Source organism: Catharus ustulatus, chromosome 6 (genome assembly GCF_009819885.2).
Source record: "Catharus ustulatus isolate bCatUst1 chromosome 6, bCatUst1.pri.v2, whole genome shotgun sequence".
NCBI classification, from domain to species: domain Eukaryota; kingdom Metazoa; phylum Chordata; class Aves; order Passeriformes; family Turdidae; genus Catharus; species Catharus ustulatus.
In genome coordinates, this window is record NC_046226.1 from 8,581,498 (window position 1) to 8,601,003 (window position 19,506).

A 19,506-nucleotide genomic window follows, 5' to 3' on the forward strand; every position below is an offset into this window, starting at 1 on the left:
TAAAAAATAAACTCAAAAACCAAAGGAGTTTAATACCTAGAAGAAAAAACACCAGTACTTGTAACAAATTCACTTTTCTGTATTTGGAATCATTACTGACAGAAAGGAAAAGCATATGGAAAGCACCGGGTGTTTGGATTATTTTGTGTCCAGTGAGCTGACTGAAGTTGAAGACAAAATTGCTGAATGGTTAATTGTTTAAATTGGAGCTCAGTAACATCAGTTGCTTTTGTGTCTCTGTTTTGTTTGAAAGGTATAGGGGGAAAGTGCTTTTTCTTGTAAATTGTGATTCTTTTGACAAAAGAGAACAAGGGCTAATTTCCTACTCTGAGAAATACTAAGTAGGGTTTTATTAGGTTTTGTAATAACATCTTGTGCCATGGCTTTTTCTAATAAACTTGAGTAAGTATAGGAATAGTTTGTTCACAGAGGCTTTACCACCAAAAAGAGGTGGTAAAACTAACTGGGGTTTAGTGCAGTGTGCTCTGCCTTTCTCACCTCCCTATGGAAGGATGGCATACAGGATCATTCTGCCTTTCAGCTTTAGAATAGCTAATTAATTTCAATCAAGTCCACCAGATCTCACATTTTTAGAATGTTTCCAAGTGTGGAGATACCAGAAGAAAACAGCATTCTATGCTGATATCCAGTAATCCAGATAAGAAAGAGACATAAGTTTCCAGGCATGAGACCTGCTTCAATTAGAGCTCATACCTTAGACAGAGTAATTAATCACAGGCATAAATCCATAGGAAAGCAGTCTTTGTTAGTTCCTGTGTTCCTGGAACTGCGTTTTTGAATAGATGCCGAGTATGAAGGTAAGAAGAAGCAGCAAGCCTCTGGTGTTCCTTTCAGATGAGTTACACAGAGATGTTGATTGGTTTGAGGCTTGTGTTTTTTCCTGGTTTATGTGAAATTTGCTGCAAAAGCAAATATGCTGCTTGTGAGACTGGCATCCTGGCCTGCTGCAGTGAGTATAGTCATACTGAAAGGCCGTGTTTAAATCATTAAAAATCATATGCAATCCTCTGTTTGCCTCAAGCTTAGTTCAAGTCAAAATGGGAAAGCATTAGACTCATAGAAAATGACCTCATTTGAGAATGCAAGGACCTTTTAAAGAAAGTTCTTTGTCAAGAAAGACCTTATATGTGAGCTCAGCCCTCTGAATTCTTTGCTGTGTGAGACATCATGGCTCCTCTAGCACATGAGACATTAAATATTGCCAAGCTAAACAGTTATTTTCTTCCAGGTTCCAGTACTTTAATGTGAATCCCACTGTTAAGCAAAACAGTGACCAAATCCTTGCAAATAATCACCATTATTTTGTGTCATTTCTATTAACTTCTTCAAGTGTTAAGTCATGAATCCAAAGTTCTGATGCATGCATTTAAACAACTCCAGGTTCTTTTTTTTCTGTAGCTCTTGTCATGCTTGAAACAACTGACCTTTCTAGAAACACATGCTATAGAAGGGACGTTAACCCTTTGCTATTGCACAGAACAAAAATTGCTTACAGAACAGCTGATCACCTTGGGTTAATCGCTCAAGAAGGAGTGAGGAGAGCAGGGTGACCGGTGTTGGTGTCTCTCTGGGAGGTGTGCTGAGCTGGAGGAGAATGGCTATACCAGAGACTTAAGCATTGCCTTGAGCTGTAGAGAGGGAGAATTGTCCAGGACTGTACTGCTGCTGCAGGGCTGCCCAGAGGTCATAGACTTTTGACCAGCAGGGGTCAAGTCTGCAAAGCCTAATCTTGGCTCAAACTATGAGGACACTTTGGTGGTACTGCTAGTTAAACCACCCCTTTGTATTCTGTATTAGACATAATGATCCCAGATCCATCCTTCTGCACCAGCCACCTTTGTACACCTATCCATGTCTATTCCTTGGAGATAATCCCCAGCATATGGCAGGGGTCGGTCCTGGTGCAATACTCTGGTTGTCCCTGGCTGACTTTAGCAGACAGAGGAATCCTGAACATCTCAGAGTAACTCCTCCACGAAAGCCACAGTGTGTGGTGGGAAGGAAGGGATCTGGGGGAGGTATTTGGTCCACTCCTCCCCTGCGTGCTCTGACACTGGTGCTGCACTTCCACTGGTGCAGCAGATGGACCATGGGGGCCGGGCTGTCACCATTTTGGGAGGTGACACTGCTCCGGCAGCGTGTCAAAAAGGATTCATTAGTGCCTCTCAGGGCAGCACTCGCTCCCCTTCAGTGCTCCGTGACCCCCAGCAGTGAGGTCAGAGCACAGCTGTGGCTGAGGAACTGGGGGCACCACGCTGATGGAGAGAGGTGGCCTGGAGAGACAGTCCCCGTGTCCTCAGCTGGGGACTGGCAGGGGTCAGCTCCAGCTTTGTGTCTCTGCCCTTCACCCCTGCTTTGGGTCAGGCCTTGCACACTCCTACCCCTTCACGAGTGCCCATCAGGGGACACAAGGTTAAAATCTGCTGGACCTGAGGGGTTAAAAGAAAAAATCTCCTTTGCTGAATAATCACAAAAAGCAGCTGATCGTTCATGGAAGTTGTATTGTATCTCCACCAGACAACTGCAAATGTTTCTGTAGTATTTATGAGACCGTCATGGAACCTTGTGCATGAACTCGATCTGTGCTCACCATCAATGTAGGAACCCGTCTGTGAGTTTGGTTTTAATGTCCAAAAGATTAACTTTCAGAGACAGGTTTCGATTAAGCAGCTTTCTAAGGATGCATCAGGTAACCAACCTATGGAAGGGTTCGACACAGGATGAAAATCGATCTTTACAAATACTTCAATGTCAGATTTTGAAATCCGGTTTATACAAACACTCGTGCCAACGTAACTTGATTACGCAAATGTCCGTGAAGAGCAAATATGAGGTTTGAGCATGGCTAAACCACCTCCTCTTTGAAGAAAAAAAATCAAGTGAATATTAATGGGAGAATTGTGCAATGTTTGACGTAGCTCTAGGGCTGGTCGGGAGACGTGTGCGCCTCGTTTCCCAACAGCCCTGGCACCGGGCGTTGTAGGAACGCCGCTCTGTAGAGGCCCTGGGCGTGCCTTTTACTGAAATTTGGTAGTTTTGGTCACAGACGCACTGCGAGTTCATTACAATTAAAAAAAAAAAAAAAAAAAAAGAGAGGGGATGAGGACGGCTGTGGGTTTGTGCCCGGGCTGGCCAATGGCTCCGCGCTGGTTTCAAGGCACGCAGCGCAGCAGCAGCGGCGGCGGGCGGAGCAGCGCCGTACCGTGCAGGGCCGTGCCGGGCCGGGCCGGGCCCCGCGCGGCCGCTCCGCCGTCCCCGGCAGCGCGGGCGGGGCCGCCCCCGGAGCGCCGCGCCGGGGAACGCGGGACTCGGCGGCGCCCGTGTCCCCATTGGGCGAGGCGGGCGCGAGGCCCCGCCCCCACGGCTCTCCCGGCTCGCTCATTGGCCGGCGCCGCGGGACCAGCGGTAGCCCCGCCCCCCCGGCTCCCCGGCCAGTCAGAAAATGGTTGCCGGGCAGGTTGAAAGCGCCGCCGGCCAATGGGAGGGCGGGCAGCTGGCGCGCGCGGCGCACGCAGCGCCCCCCCGCGGAAGCCGCGGGCGGAGGGAAGGGCGGAGCGGAGGCTGCCGGGGCCCGGCGGGGGTGGCGCTGCCTCCGCCTCCTCCCGGCCGAGTCCCAGCCCCGCCGAAGGGAGGGAGCGCGGCTGCTGCGAAGGAACGGGGGCTCCTCTGCTCCTAGGTGCGGCGCCGGGCGGGAGGCGGCGGGAGGGCGCGGGGCTGGGAGCCGAGGGCAGGGGGAAGGCAGCGGCGGCCGCGGGGTGACGGCCGGGCACGGCGGGAGGCCGAGGCGGGGGCGGCGGGAGCCCTGACGGGGCGGGGGGGGCTCTGCCGGTGACGGGTGGAGGGGCAGCCGGCGAGGCGGTGGGAGAGGAGGGGACGGCGGGGACAGGTGGAGCGGGCGGCGGGGCCCGGGGAGGTGCGGGGCGGAGGGACGGCGGCCCCGGGGAGCCGGGCTGGGGCACGGCGGGGCCGGGGTGCGGGTACGGCGGCCCCGGGGAGCCGGGCTGGGCGCGGGGGGAGCGCCCGGAGCGCGGCCGGCGGTGGAAGTTGTTCGCGCAGTTATAATTAGCCCGGCCGGGGTCTGAGCGAGCCGGGCGGAGGAAGGGGGAGGAGTGTAACTTTTCGCAGCTCGGGAAGCCCAAGGTTGTCTCTGGTTACCGCTGCCCACGGCCCGGCGGGGGGGCGGGACGCCCGCAGGAAGCACCGGCGCTCCTTCCACAAAGGCCAAATGGTGGCAGGAGCCGCGGGAGCGCGGCAGGAAAGGGCTTTCCCTGAATCCCAGCGGCTCCATCCTGGCGCTCCTGATCGCTGCCGCTTGGTAGTTGCGACTTAATGTATCAGCTGCAGTTACCTTTATAATAGCAGGTTTTGTTTGGCTTAGGGAACGTGTGTTAGTCTGGGCTACGAGCAGGTGGATGGGGCTGGAGGAGCGTAAGATGGGTCTTTATGCATATTGCAGATTAAGCTCGCAAATAGGTGCAGTTAATAATTTCTGCCCTAGTTAGGCCTGGAATTTTTCGAGCTGCGTTGGAATGCTCGTTTCTGAAAGCATAGGTAGGAGCCTTATGCAGTAGTTTTCCACTTTATTTTTGATGTGGCTAAAATTCCATAGTTCAGGCACTTAACTGCAGTGTGGGAAATACCATTAACATTGAAATGATGCTGTAATCTCAAAATTCTAAAGTGACCCCCAAACACATACTAGGGAGGGAAGACAAAAAGTAATCCACTAGAGATATTCATAGTGGTTTGCAGCTACTCTGTGTCTTCTATAGTTGTTTTTTTTTTCCTAACAGATTGTAAAAACTAAACCTAATAGCGTTACTTCTGTACTTCTTCCTGACACTCAACACAGTGTGAAATCATACAGGGCAAAAGTCAAAACCTCCACAGTTACTTCTGCAGGAATCCTTTGAAGTATCTAATAAAGAAATTAAATTTGAAAACTTCTTGACTTCATCTCCTTCTAGCAAAATGTTGGACTTCTAAAACACAAGTAACAGTACTATTTTTTTATCCAGTGGTTCTAATTTTGTTGGGTTCGGGTTTTTTTACCTAAGGTACTAAAATCTAAAACTTCGTAACATTTTACTATGCTTGTTAGCTTTGTGCAGTTGTTTTAGCATTAAAGAATCCTAAAACTCTAAAACATGTGTTTTTATATTCAGTGTATAGAAAATGCTGTGCCTGCACACATCTCCCTGTGACCTAACAAGTATATTTTAATGATGCTCGATAGTGACCATCTGAAGTCTGCTGTTTCAGAGCAAATAGGTTATGAATCTTCATTTGTCTCTTTGTTTGGGGCTTCTTTTTTTTTGTTTTTTAGTTATTTACAGATAGTGTGGCTATCATTATGCTGGGAAAGAAGTCAGCTTCTAGGAGGAGGAGGGAGATGTTACTGTGTTTGTTGCTGTGGGTTAGATTTGGCTTGCTTAGGTCACGGGCATTTTATTGCTGTTTTACTGCATCTTTACAGTTCCGAGGTTCTGTAAGCGGAGGAGCCCTTTGGTAGCATCAGGCTATGAGTTGCTATGTAAGATGAACTGTAGGCGTTTACTTGCCCATCTGTCTGAATGTAAGACTGCCTTTCACTATGTATTATTTTAAGATTTGTGAATGATTTTGTATGAACTCTTGATTTGTGCTCATGAAGGCCTGTGTTTATGCAGTACTGATCCTTGCTCCTGCGGTGCGCTGGGGAGGCGCTTTGCCCTAGCTGGGTCAGGTGTCTGTGTGTGTGATGTGCACAAACAGGCATGTCACATCCAGTCCTGGCTGCAGGCTCTTAGCCCTGCAAGGGCTTTAATTCTCGGAATTCAAACTGTTTGATTCTCCAGGTGGAGGCGAGACCTCAAGAGCATGGATCATGCGATTCCCTCCACATTTCCTAGCCTAGGCCATGGTTTACTGTCACTTCAACCTTTTCACGTTTCCCAGTTTCCAGTGCCTTGAGCTAATCCATGATTTAATCCCATGTGGTCTCTAGCCATCCTGCAGATGTTGCTATATCAGGAGTTTGATGGTAATGGTGCCACACTGAACATTAGACACAATCTTAGGACACCTGGTCAACTGTCTTCTCATTTTGTGTATGCTGAGAAAGAGGAAAGTTGGGGAATTAAATAAAAATCTAACTGCTTTTGCAGCCTGTAAGCATTAGGAGATAATGCTGAAATGTAGTTCTTCACAATGTATGGTATTTTCTCTCCTGATTATGTAATTTTGGAGATGATTACAATTGTAAATTGGCCTTCGATAACCTGAGGAATTAGCAGTGCAATTCCTTGTCCTAAAGCCTAACATTTAGAGGATCAGCATTTGTAATACTCATTTATGAAAGATAATTTCCACATTTTATGTGTTCACAGGTGAAACTGTTAGTTCCTCTTATTTCAGTGTATTCATGAATTTTAGGGAGGTTTACCCATATTTATCTGCTTTAATAGAATTTAACACAAATCATTTAAGAAGTTGTATTGAATTGTGTGCTTAATGCTTCTGATTTAAAAAAATAAAACCCACCACATCGTAATTAAATACTCTGGTTTTGTTTTGTTTTTCCTCTTAAGTCGCATCATCCTACCTCTGTGGATGGCTTGGCCTCTGGGATAGTTCAAGACTCTTGGATGAGCACGCTTTATGCAAAATCCAGAATCTTCCTGCCTGGACTCCTTTCTGTTTTCTAAGGGTAACTACTTACATTTTTTTATGAAATTGTATTTTACGTGCATAGGGCATGTTCTAATAATAGTAATGTGCTGCAGATGTTATTTGTGAATTAGAATGGTCAACTGAAATACATATTTTAGAAATTGGATATATAATATAAAGTGAGGTAAAATCTCTTTGGTTTGAGTATTCTGAATTTCAGTTGCTGTTTTTTACTTCATAAGGGGGAGTTATTACAATGCGATAAAGCATATTTCCTTAAGATCACGTTTGTCTTAGAAATTGCTTAACTGAGACTTTAATCTTATGGTAAGATCCACTGTTCAGCTGCTAAAATTGAGTATTCCAGTTTTGTCTTGTGAGAAGGTGGCATGTCAGATAGTGAAGTAAAGCTGTGAACTACAAGAGAAAATTCAATGATTTCTGATTTAGTTACTGACAGAATAAATGCACAGTCCTCTATGAGGAAAAGAGCTTCTTTTTCTTGTTTGCTTTTGCTGTTAATGGTTCATTTTTTTCTGTTAAAATATGGGCATGCCAATTTTTAGTATTTAATAAGCTCTGACTTCCTTTATTAGTAGATCTTTTAGATCACTGTAACCCTGCTGTCGGTGTTGTGTAGGTAAATGCATCTAGTGTCTCTGTTTGAAGCAAATATGGGATTGAGAACTGTTCAGTTGACTAGAGCAAGCTGTGAAGAGGTCTGTCATTGCATTTGCTTCTCTAATGATCCTTTGTCTCTCCAATGAGATGCTTTGGTGGAACCATGGTGGTTTGGTTCTTGTTACCTTTATGAGTCTTATGTTCTCATTAAATTACAGTTGAGTTTTAGTACGGGAGCTTCTAGGTTTAGTAACTCTTGATCATGTATTAGCTTTTGCCAACTAGTATTGATTCTTAGTTTAAATGATTTCCAGGCCCTGCTTCCACTTTAAAAAAAAAATCCACCAAAATCCTTGAAAAAATCATTGCTAAACACACACTCCTTAAAAATATACATATGACCTTTATTAATAAATGTAGACAAGAGTGACAGTGGTTTAGTTTGGGATTTTTCGAAGGATGGAAGTTTCTCTCTACTAAGTATTGGCACCCACTTGTTTTAGCTATGGAAGGTACAGAGGAGTTCCTTCTCCAGAGTGAAATGCTGTGCTCTGAAACTTAGCTGCCATAGTTTGTAAAGCAAAGCTCTTATCAGTGCTTTGTGAAATGAATGGGAGTAAGGAACTTAGAAAGATGTCCTTAAGTGCAGGAGTTTTCCAGATTCAGTAGACATAACATAAACAGGTTGTTTTGGGGGTTTTCAAGCTAACTTATAAATCAAGTTAAAACTTACTTCTAAGTGCTTCCTGAACATCATTTCAGCTCCTAAAATATTTGTGTATGATACAGGTTTATTTTCTACTTCCATACATAGTGAATGGCAGTGGAAACTTTATTAATTCCAGAATAATTCTATGCTAAACTCAGTCTTTCTCTTATTCCTTTCCTTTACCTAATGAATGCTATTCAGGCTAGTCTTACTTTCAAAAAGTGGGGAAATCCTTAGATGTGGGGTTTTTGTTTCCAGGGTTGGTGTGGGAGGGGGGTTTTTTGGGGTTTGTTTGTTGTTTTTGTTGGGGTTTCTTGAGTCTGAACAGTAGCGTATCTTGGTTCTGTGTTCAAGTTACTTTGTACCAGACTGTGGGCGTGTTATAGGTCAGGATTCGTTGACCAAAAAGTTGACATTAAGTCTCCTTTCTTTGAGCAGCTAATGTCTGACTCCTGTGAGCAAGTTGTTGCATAGTGGTTTAGGTATGGGAGTAAGCTGGTAGGACTGCACTCCTCCCTGTATGCACACTTTTAGTCACTTGTGCCTTCTCCAGCAGTTACTCATCCTGGCTAAACTGGGGCAGGGCTGAGGGGGGTGGGGAGGCAATGGACTTAAACACACTGCTGTATTATTTGGAAGTATCTTCAGGTCTAAACTGCTTTTTACTTTGGTGTTCCCTAAGTCCTTCCCTCACTTGCTCTGGGTAACAGCCAAGATGTAGTGTGAGGATCTCCAGCACTTGCTGGGGACCCCAGATCAGAGATGTTCTGTGTGTTCTGACAGCTTACGCTGTTATGTAAGGCATGTCCAAGTGATCAGCACTAAGCCCGGATGGGAGGAAGGGATTTTTCTGTGGCTGTTAACTACACCTTCAGCCTTTCCATTTTCTTGTGCACTTTCTTCTACGTGAAATACAACAGCCAGTCCAGCACTTAACTAAAACTGCTCATTTAGTTGTGTTACCTAAAAATGTCTGTCGGGTAGGGGAGGGATTATCATTAAAAATAGTGCAGCATACATCAAATAATTCTGGGAAACAGCCGTAACTATTGGGTGTTTATCTTCCTTTGTACTTCCTGCAGATAGATGTGTGCTTGTGAGATGTGTCCATGGAAGAGAGGGGAGAGCAGAACACCAGGTTATCAGCCAGCCTTGGTCAGTCACTAACACAAGTCTACAGCCCAGAGAGACTTCTGTCTGTCTTTACTCTTACATGGTTTCTACAGTTACAAGACACAGGAGACTTTGAAAGGGAATTGCCCGAATTACAATAGCAAGGAGTCTCTAATTTTGATTTTAATACTCTACTTGCACTACTGCAAACTGGACAGGCAGCTTTCACTCATGAGGTACTTACACACCTGCAAAGCTGGTATTTTTGTCCTGTAAGAAAAAGTAGTATTGCACTTTGAGACAGTCTTGGGCTGAAGAATGCAGCAGGGTACAGAAGGCTGTGCAGAAAGGATCAAACAAGTTTGAATTTAATAATACTCTAAAAAGAAAAACTGAAAGGAACCACTATGAATTCAATTACCTTTATCTGCATAGTGAAGGCCAGGTACTTTATTGATGATCTTGCTATTTAAACATATTTACTGGTAAATAAATAATTGTTGTGTAGTTTAATACAGTGCTTGTTTTGTGCATGAAAAGTTTGTGTTCAGACGATACTAACTGTGGCAGTCGTGTTTAATACACTCATTTTTTGAAGCTCCTCTCTGCTGAAAATTAAAGCTCTGTGAAGTCCTGAGTTCCAAACATTGTTAAACTTTTCTTCTCCCTCATCTTCCAAAAAAGTTTTTAAGTAGTAGTTTGCCCAGATAGAAGTAATTGAGGGTTTTCACATGTTGCATTATTCCTTGAGAGTGTTCCCAGCTGTACTTCCCAGCCATGTGTCAGAGGCAGCTGCACTGTCAGACCGTGTGACAGATGGAGCTGAAATGGTGGCACCGGCCTTGTATTGTCCACAACACGTCGCAATGTGAATTTTTCTTGGTAGCCTGGAATGTTTCTTCTGAGTAGCTGCACCCTGACCAGGCCTGTTTGTTTGGTATTGTGTGGATTTGCCAACCAGGGACGTGCCTCTTCCCTCCCAAGTTTTTTCAAACCCTGGTATGGTGTAGGATTACAGTGCTTGGATGGTTCTTCCCATCTTAGCAGAGAGAACTTGCTGTGAAATGTCCTCCATGGACCTCTGGAAGGAACTGAGGAACAGACTGTCAGGGCAGAATTTCTATGTAGACTCCATTGTAGTTCAGTGATGTGGATAGAGTTCACTTTACTTGCTTTTCTCTATATCTGAAAAATCATTTTCATTAAAAAAGCATTCTGCCATAAACGGTCTGTGGCTCAGTTTGCATTACTATAATAAGAGAGGATGAGAAAATGCCAGGAAAAAAGTTGAGATGTGTTGCTCCTCATTGTTCCTGTTTTTTTCATGACAAAAGATTCTAAAATAGATCATCTGAATGGAAAAAAAAATTGTTGTGGAGCTTTTTCAAGTTCAAAAAAAGGGTGACTTAGAGCTTGCTGCTTTTATAGTTGAACAGCTATGTACAGACCTCATATTTAAAGCTGGCATAAACTTTTAATTCTTACTCAGTTTATTTACTTAGAAATTACAGAGTTATCAGATTGGCACGTCCCAAAATCCTGTTAGTTGATCCAGTTTTTTGAGATGTGAGTAGGTTCCTGGAATTAGGCTGGAGTAAGGAGAGTGGAGTTTGTGGAGGCTGCTGTTGCATTATTGTGCCCAGATTGTGCTGCTCAGAGCTGGCTGTGCCCTCGTGTCAGCTGATGGAAGGGCTGACCCTGCTCCTGCTCTGAGCAGGCAACTGGGGCTTGTGTGTGCACGGCTGCTTGTTTGCCCTACCTCCAAAAACTGGAGTAGAGTAAGCATTGCATAATTAAATAATGCCGTCAGCATCTTCTGTTGTAAAGTAATGCTGTGAAAGAGAGCTTCTGCCTGAATTTTGGGTTTGGGATGAGGTGTCAACAAGCTACTTAGAAAATAAGCAGTAGTTTGTTAAGGATCTGATCCCATCAGAAATTCCTGTGTTAGAAAGTAAAGCAAAAGGCCTGATAAAATGTAGATTAGCTGCTAACAAAGGGGCTTTGTGTCTTTTGTAGGTCAGCAGCTGAGTGTTTGACAAGAACTGAAATTTAATGTCTCCTGTAGCAACCATGACACTAGTCATTTTTAAATCCCTTGTACCAATGGTACTCTGGGTTTTTTTAGCCTTTTCCAAATTTTTGTGTAACCTCTGAAGTCCTCTAGCTTCTGGAGGGGAGAGTAGGGGATTCTTCCTTTTAGGAAATAAAACAATGTTAGACAGAATTTCTAAAATGTAAGGTAGTAATTACTATGTTTGTTTATTTTAAAAACACATCTTGGGATTGGGAATATGTTAAGTAGAAACATTTTGAAGTTGGAGCAAATAGTGTTTCTTGCACTTCATTTTTACAGTCAAGTGCTGTCATGCTCAAGCATTGTTACATATTTCTAAAATGCTCTGGGACAAATTTTATGAAGGAAATTTGAGGAATGAAAAGAGGAGTGTCTGCCTATATGAGCATGAAGTATTTAGTCTAACTAGACCACTGTCTGAATTGAAAAGTAAAACACCATATTAAGTTGTTTTTGTGAAATTATGCATCCTTGTATGTCATAGTTGCTCACTTTTTAAGCTTGCTGACTGAATTTAAATACTAGCACATTTTTGAGACGTTAGGAATCAACAGCATTTATATAATTCAAAGACATAAGAATAGTGTGTCCTGTGTGTATAGCAAAGTATAAATGTGTATTAAAAAAAAATTTAAAGCAGTAAATTATCAAAACCAAGCTTTCTGAATATATGAAATGTCAGAATTGCTGTTTCCTGGGTGGTTCTAACTTTATTTCCTTATGGGTGTAAATTTTGGTGTGCTTAATTAATTGAGAGAAAAAAAATAAAAATAAAGAAACCCCACTAGTTTGTAGTGCGTGGGAATGATGGTGCTTAGTGAAGAAACAGCCGTTTTGATGCATAATATTTGTTCTTACAGTGATGTTATGAAGTAATGCCTGAGGTAGTGCACAACATTTAAATGCTACTTAAAATGGAGAGCTCACAATTTTATTGTGAGTATATGATTTGCATGAATTACTGTCTTCACGACAAGAGTTGGTATATTTAGCAACAGTCTACTTGTCCTGCATAAATGTGATTTTCCATAGACTCTGTTAAAAATTGCCAGTCACTGACGGTATTGAAGGATCCTTGACACACACACTGCCTCTCCAGCATACTTTGTTATTATATTTTGTGCCTGAACTTTGTATCCAGATTTGTTCTGATGTTGTTGTAATGAAGTGCTCGGTACTGGCTGGGTCCGTTTGCTCTTAATGGGGTGCTGGAGTGGGAGAGCGATACATGATCAGTGTGGGAAGGTGACCCAGGTGAGCAGGCACACCACATCCAGGCACCTTCTGGCTTTTAAAGAGATTCAGCTGGTGCTGTAGCACTTTAGCAAAAAACTTTAGAGCAAAATGGTTCCAAAATTTAAAAATTGCAGCAGTGGTAAAATTACAAGTAATTGATGTTTGTTGCTATTTCAAGAGTGACTATGTTAATGAACTGAAGATAGACCAGATTACTCCCTGCTAAGTAAAAATGCACTCCTAGGACAAGTTGTATTTCATCCAGATATGTCTTTTTAAAAAGTGTATACTATTGAGAAGTGTGACACCTAAACTCCTGTAGCAGCTGTTTTCTCTCTTTGTGAGGAGGATGCACTGCTTGCTTGCTTTCTGTTCCTCCAGAGGAGCTGAGTTCTCTAACAGCCTTGTCTGGGCAGATGGATGTAGCCATGGAGCCCTGCCATGCTCCCTGCAAATCTGGAGAAATCCTGAAAGCAAAAGAGGCTTTATCCTGCTGCCTTCTCCTTGTCCCCAAAAGTCTAGCAACAGGCTAGCAGCTGGCAGCTGCAGCCATCAGCTGAGCTATTGCTGGCAGCATCCAGTGCTCACATGAAAAGGAAGTTGGGAGGCCCTCGGCAGCACGCAGGGTCTGGATCATTGTGCGTGAAGGATCTGCCCTTAATCTGCCACTGGTGTCTAATTTATGATTGCCTAATTTTTTTTAGTAGTTTGGGAACAAGGTGTATTCATGGACACTTTAGGATGTGTGTAACTAAGACTTAACCAGTGTTTTCTGTGCAGAGTATATTCTTTTTCTGTGTTCATATGAGTGATTCATGGGGCTTATTGTCCCTAATAAAACTTGCAAAATACCCAAGCAGGTTTTTGTTTGAATCACTTATATTTTAGATGTGTGTGTGTGTACAGGTTTTTGTACCATATTGTTCTAGACCTACTGTATTTCAGTGCAAGAGCACACAAAGCAGAATGAAAGCAACTAAATTCTATTTTTGTTCCTGTTTTACCAAAATTGGTCACTTTTAAAATGCTGTTTGATAGCTTCCTGCCTGATGTTCTAAATGTGAAGTCAGTAGCAGTTTGGGAACCAGCAGCCATGAGCACCCATTATCTCTTTGTGGGCTCAGCCAGATTTCCTCCCACATTTAACCAAACTACCAAGCTGTGGAATGGGTATAAGGATCCCATGGGAGGCCCTGCTGTTGGTCTTGCTGTAAAACAATTTTGGGTCACCAAAGGAAAAAAGAGAAGAATCAGTCCTACATAGAGTTCTCAGAGACACTGAACAGGACATTAGAATGCCTTAATGAGATCAAAACGGGTGTTGAAATTACCTGCTGTACCCAAGAATGAATGTTAAAATGGAAATGGTGAAATATTCTGTAGAGTTGTTTGATCCTTAATATAAGCATCTATTTTATTTCATGTGGTCAGTCAGATGTACTTAGAAGTATATAACTTTTTTAAAAAAAGAGTATATTTATTCCATGTTTTCTGTTTAGGAAAAAAGTTGCCATGAAACAATTTAACTGGAAGGTGCATTTCAATGGCAGTAGTATTGTGTAGGATTTCTCTCTTGATGTTCTGTGAGACCAAAAGTCTGAGCTAGCCAATGCATTGTACACCAGGGGGTTTTCAGAATTGTCTGTTGGGCCTGCCCAAGGTTAATTCATAATTTTTGTCTTCCAGGTTCATGTTGGGGAGAGGCCTAAAGCGCAAGCTGAGTGACTATGAGGAGAGCATGGCTGGTCTCTCGAGTGCCTTTGATTCCAGTCGAAGTCTGCCCTACCCACTCAAGAGGCAGCTGGTGCTCAACATGTGCCTCACCAAGTTACAGACGTACAAAATGCTGGTGGAGCCCAACCTGCACCGCTCCGTCCTCATCGCCAACACCGTGCGGCAGATTCAGGAGGAGATGAGACAGGAGAGCAGCCAGCAGCCAGTGAACATCTGCCCTGGCATTGCTCCTGCTTCTCACAGCTACACAGGGATGGAGTCACCTGGGATTCCCCTTCAGTTGCCTTCAGGTGTTGGTCAGCAAGAGTCTCACTGCTGTGACCTGCGGTCTGTAGAAGACCCGATTGAAAACAGCCTGCTGATCGTTTCAGACGACGACATGTCATCTGCTATTTCGTCTATTCTGAAGGATTTAGACTTTGTAGAAGATATAAGCCCACCTACTTGTCTGGTTCCTACTGGAGATGACCAGCCAAAGTTTCCAGAAAATACTGGTCTGAAACTAGAAGATGACAGACAGGATTTGAAGGGAGCTGAATGTGTGTTTGGTTCCTTTGAGATTTCAAATTCAACCAGTTACTTGAAGGATTTGGCAATAGATGACATTTTTGAAGATATTGACACTTCAATGTATGATTCAGACTTCTGTTGCCCTCCCCTGATGCCGCCCAGATCACCATCTCTTGCTACAGAAGAACCATTGAAAACCTTCCCATCTTGTAATTCTTCTTCAGCAAACAACATTCAGATATGTAGAACAGATCTGAGTGAGTTGGACCACATCATGGAGATTCTCGTTGGATCCTGATACTTGTTTTACCCAAAGATACTTTTAAACTGCCACTTTCATTTGGTTTCAGGATAAAAGCCACTGGAATAGTTGTAAAGAATTCTTTAAAAAACAAACTAAATAATAATTTGTCCATAGTAGGATTTTCTAAATAATTCCAAAACTTATAAACCAAAAAAGTGGCAGATTTTTTTAAAAAAAATAATTATTTATCAGAACTGTGCAATCATCATTTTCCTTCCAGGGTGTATGTGGAACAATGGGCACATACCCTCATCACCCCTCATGCCTCTTTCAATAAACTTTTTTATGTGCAATTTTTAATTTGACAGAAGAATTTACATGCAAAGCAAATTTCATATGAGGTGATCTTTTACAATGCCTCCACTTTATTTTTAATATCAGAGTTTATGCCAAGCTGGCATCTGTCAAGTTGCAAGAGTTAGATTGTGTGGATTGCAGACACGTTACTAGAGATGGGTATATTTTAAAAATGAGACACGCTTTGCTTTCTTTTCGTCAGAAAAGCAGATCAAGACACTTACCAACAAAGTCTCTTGCATTTTCTAAAGCATTCAGAACTATTTATTTTTGTAAATTTTATAGTCTTTCTACATTTTACTACGTTATTTCATCATAGTTCAAATATAATGGACTTCTAGTTGGATGTGTTTAGCACTACCTCTGAGCTGAAATGCTTTAACTCTTTCCAGTGCTTCATCTGAGACTGCAAATCTTTTTGTTTCTGTTTCTTTCTGGGGGAAAGTATTTCTAACTCATTAAGTTGATCCTTTGACAGTGACCTAGCTGATTTGTGAAATCAAGGGTATTCAATGTTTAAAAACGTTTAAGTATTTACAAATTAATTTATATGTAGATTGTGCAATTTAACATTTTTCTGTCAGTATTATGTGCTTAGATTTTGAATAATCTTGGCGTTCTTTAAATTAAAACTTATTATGTACAGGTAGCTTTTTATTCTCTTTTGGAAAACACTGTCCTTCAACCCTGCTTTCACTACAAATTTTAAGATGATTTTTATGTGCAATATTATTTAAAAAGATAAACATTTGTATACCTGGCATTGTGGGAAGAAACGCTTCAAACTTAAAACCTCTAGCACCTTTGGAGGATACTCAGTCAACATTTCTGCGTCCTTTCAGAAGCCAAGCTGAGAACAGAGACCACATCACCCACTGCTGTGACAGCCCCTGGAGCTGCCAGGGCCGTGCCCAGTCAGTGCTGCTGGCTCTGTCCCTCCCAGGGGCTGGGGCCACCTGGGCTTTGGGACCTTGGAGCTGCTGTCCTGGGTGGGGCAGAGCTGTTTTTATACAGATACACAAACACCCTGCTCAGCTGGAGATGAGATTTGCAGTGAGAACTGTTTTTCCATCAGGCAGTTTGGGTTCTGTGTTTCAGCCTGGACCGAGGTCTAGATCAATCCCTGCTATCGTCTTCTGAGTTTCACACTTGCACATTGCTTTTTGGTTTGGGTTCTGTTATTTTTTTTCCTCCTTTTTTAATTATAAAACTTTGACTTTGTTCTTGAAAGCTGCAGCACCTGTCTTGGAAACTTGCAGTTGTAAAATCTTTGCTTTGGTTTGTTGTATTTTTTGGTTTTTTGTTGTTCTGCTGAGACTTTTTATGAAGGGAGCGTCGGCAGAGGGAAAAAATGTTGTCTGTGTGTTGCATCTCACAGAAGTTGAAATCCTGGCCCTGTTGAAGGGGCCAGGGTGTCACCTGGTATTTCTAGTCTTAACTGATGCTGTGGCACACCTGCCTTGTGCAGAGATCTCCATTTTTTACTGTGACTCTCTTGGTTAACAGTTAGCTGCCGACATAATTTGGTGTCCCAGGCCAATGGAGAACCATTTCAGGTCACATCCTCGCAGCCATCTGGGTTGTTCAGCAGCCCAAGGGTATAAATGTATTTATATGCATATATTGTATTGATTCTAATATAAAACTTCTGATCTAAAGCATTTTGAATTGCTGGATAAAGGGATTTGTTTGAAGAGTGTATAACTAGTTCTTGAAGAGGTACAGCTTCAGAATGTACACAGATTGTGCATTGTGTATAGACTACTCTGGCTTTTCCTCAGCCTCTACTTTTGTATTAAAAATATGACTGAATAAATCCTTGAAATATTAAGGGCCTTCTGCACTGTGATGAAACAGAGATGCGGTTAAAAATGTCTTTAAATTCAGTGATGAGGGATAAAATGAAAAGACTGTGTCTAATCTCTTTTTGCATTTGAAAATACGGAATGTTACTATGCAGTAAAGATATTTTGATATGAAAATTGTATCATATAGCAAATAGTGAACACTTAATAAATCCACTTACCCTGCAGTCTCTACAGAAACAGAAGACAACTTTTCATCATTTATGTACTAAAGTTTTTTGTATACTGCAGCAAAAGATTTAATTGTTGGTAGATCTTTTATCAACAATTCAAAATGCAATTTTTGTACAAGTCCTGCTACAGAGCTCTGTTTCTAATTGGTTGCTTGTGTCACAGTGCCAAGACCATGAACTGGTGTGTAATGCAGTTCGGTTATGTTTGGAATTATGTGCAAAGGGAAGTTTAATTTTTAAATATGCACAAACTAATTTTAAAATCCTTCCATGTAAAATGAAGTTAGAGGCTAGTTGTGGTGGACCTATTTATTGTATGTTTGGAAATAAAAGCCACAGTTTTGCATTTAAACCAGTTATATTTTGGAGCCTTCAGTATGTGAATTTTAAAAACAAAGCATAAAAAAAAATCTATGGCACCTTGCCACCTTTTCTTTGTTCTTTCGCTCTTAAAGACAAAAAATTTTCCATTGGCATTTGTACTTTTCTTCCTTCTCCACATGCCCCCTCTCCTCCATCATTTGTCCCTAGAACTACTAAACACCTTACAAACCTGTACAAATGTCAGACCCCATAATAGGGTTTCCATGTATCCTGAGGGATGGATTCCTTTAGGGAAGCACCACAGCCCGAGCTGGGTGCCTTCAAGGAGGGACTGTGAACAGTGAAATTCCTGGGCAATTATGTCTATTATAATAATAATAATTCAGACCATTATTAATAATAAGGTCTGGGGTCTTCATGGTGTTTGCTCCTCCACTGCTCAGTGGTCATTGTCTTGCACAGCATCTCATCCTCCCACCTTGGAGCCCGAGTCTGCAGTTTGGAATTTGGAATCTTACAATGTTACACTCGTTTACCACAGTCCATAGGTTTTCTCTACTTCAGCTATTAATATCTAAGCTGCAGCTTTGCTCTGGCTCTGAGTTTCACTAAAAAGCACTACACCCTCACATCCCCTTTATAACCAAAGAAGGGATGGCCCCCAGAGCATCTTCCCAAGCAGTGGGGCGGTGGGATTCCTGTCGGGAACAGGGGACACGTGTTTTTAGCCCTGAGCTGTCTCCAGTGCCCTGTGAGGAGCTCCCAGCCCCTGCAGTTCTCAGTGTCCCTTCAGGGCATGCAGTACCAGAAAGCAAGTGTCACATGCAAGTGTCCTTGACACACATAGTGGTGACTCTTCAGACCTGCCTGCTTGTCAGGCTGGACAAAAGCCCTGCCACTCCAGGCTAGTGAAAGGCTGCTTGTACAAATCAAACCGGAGCTTCAGGTTTAGAGGTTTCCATTATCTTTCTGTTCCTAAAATGAAATCCTGACCCTTCTGCAATGAACTTTCAATGTTTAACCTGAGACAGAATCGCCGTTTCCCCTCATTTTTAAGTGTTTAGTGACAAACATCCTTATGTGCCATTTTAAGAATTACATCAAGTTCCCTCCGTTTTAAGGAAAAAAAACCCTTAATATCATACAGATTGAGGCATAACAGAGCACTTCCAGCAACTTTCACTGATGAGACTGCAGTGGCTGCTGCTTACAGGCTTCCTCCTGCCTCCTGCCTGCTGACCACAGTGTGAAAAGCTCAGTTCTAGAAGGAGCTGCACAGAAATCATGCTGTGACCCCCATGCCATCAGCTCCTGGACTGACTCATTCCTGAGGAAGCTGCTGCAGATGCTGCAGCACAGAGCAGCAGAAAACGCTGCCATTTGAGGGTGTGCTGCAGTTCAGTGTTCTAAGAAAATATTTTTGGAGCTTTCAGAGCAAGCTGAGACTGTTTAAAGGTGGTGTAGGTGTTCATGGACTTGCATCGATTTTAGCCACGCTGAAGGATCTGAATTTGAAAGCGTTCAGAGCAGCACAGCTCAGTGCAGAGCTGCTTCAGACAGCGGGCTGGGGAGGGCTGGGTGCCACTCAGAGTGCTCTGTCCAGCTCTGTAATCTGTGTGCTGGAAGTGACACTTTAAAAGACTCATTTTTCAGCACAAGCAACAGTAAAATACAAAAAATTAAATAACCTATCCACTAGTTCTGTGAGGAAGATGAGTTATAAATTAGCAGCAAAACTAATTTTGAGCTGTTCAAAATCAATGTTAGAAGTGAGGACCAAGCTCTGCAGATGCAGGAGTATCTGTGGAAATGTGTGTTAATAAAGCTGATGTTTGGGGAAGCTGGAGGATTTTTGGCATTTCAGTATTTGCCCA

The 19,506-nt window shown here is 42.8% G+C and overlaps 1 protein-coding gene across 7 annotated transcripts; it reads left to right on the forward strand.

The window, feature by feature from the left end:
- Positions 1-3,592: 3,592 nt before the first annotated feature.
- On the forward strand, positions 3,593-17,669 carry LOC116998072 (SERTA domain-containing protein 2-like). Of its 7 annotated transcripts, none has more exons than XM_033063405.2 (5): positions 3,602-3,697; positions 4,815-5,292; positions 5,498-5,596; positions 6,591-6,709; positions 14,112-17,669. In XM_033063405.2, exon 5 carries the CDS (start codon positions 14,116-14,118, stop codon positions 14,965-14,967), a length of 852 nt encoding a protein of 283 aa, XP_032919296.1. In that variant the 5' UTR covers positions 3,602-3,697; positions 4,815-5,292; positions 5,498-5,596; positions 6,591-6,709; positions 14,112-14,115; the 3' UTR covers positions 14,968-17,669. The 7 variants fall into 7 exon arrangements, with proteins under 7 accessions (XP_032919299.1, XP_032919297.1, XP_032919296.1 ...); XM_033063409.1 differs by lacking the exon at positions 3,602-3,697 and adding an exon at positions 4,019-4,572 and having other exon boundaries at positions 5,187-5,292; XM_033063408.2 differs by lacking the exon at positions 4,815-5,292 and having other exon boundaries at positions 3,593-3,697.
- The last annotated feature ends 1,837 nt before the right edge of the window (positions 17,670-19,506 follow it).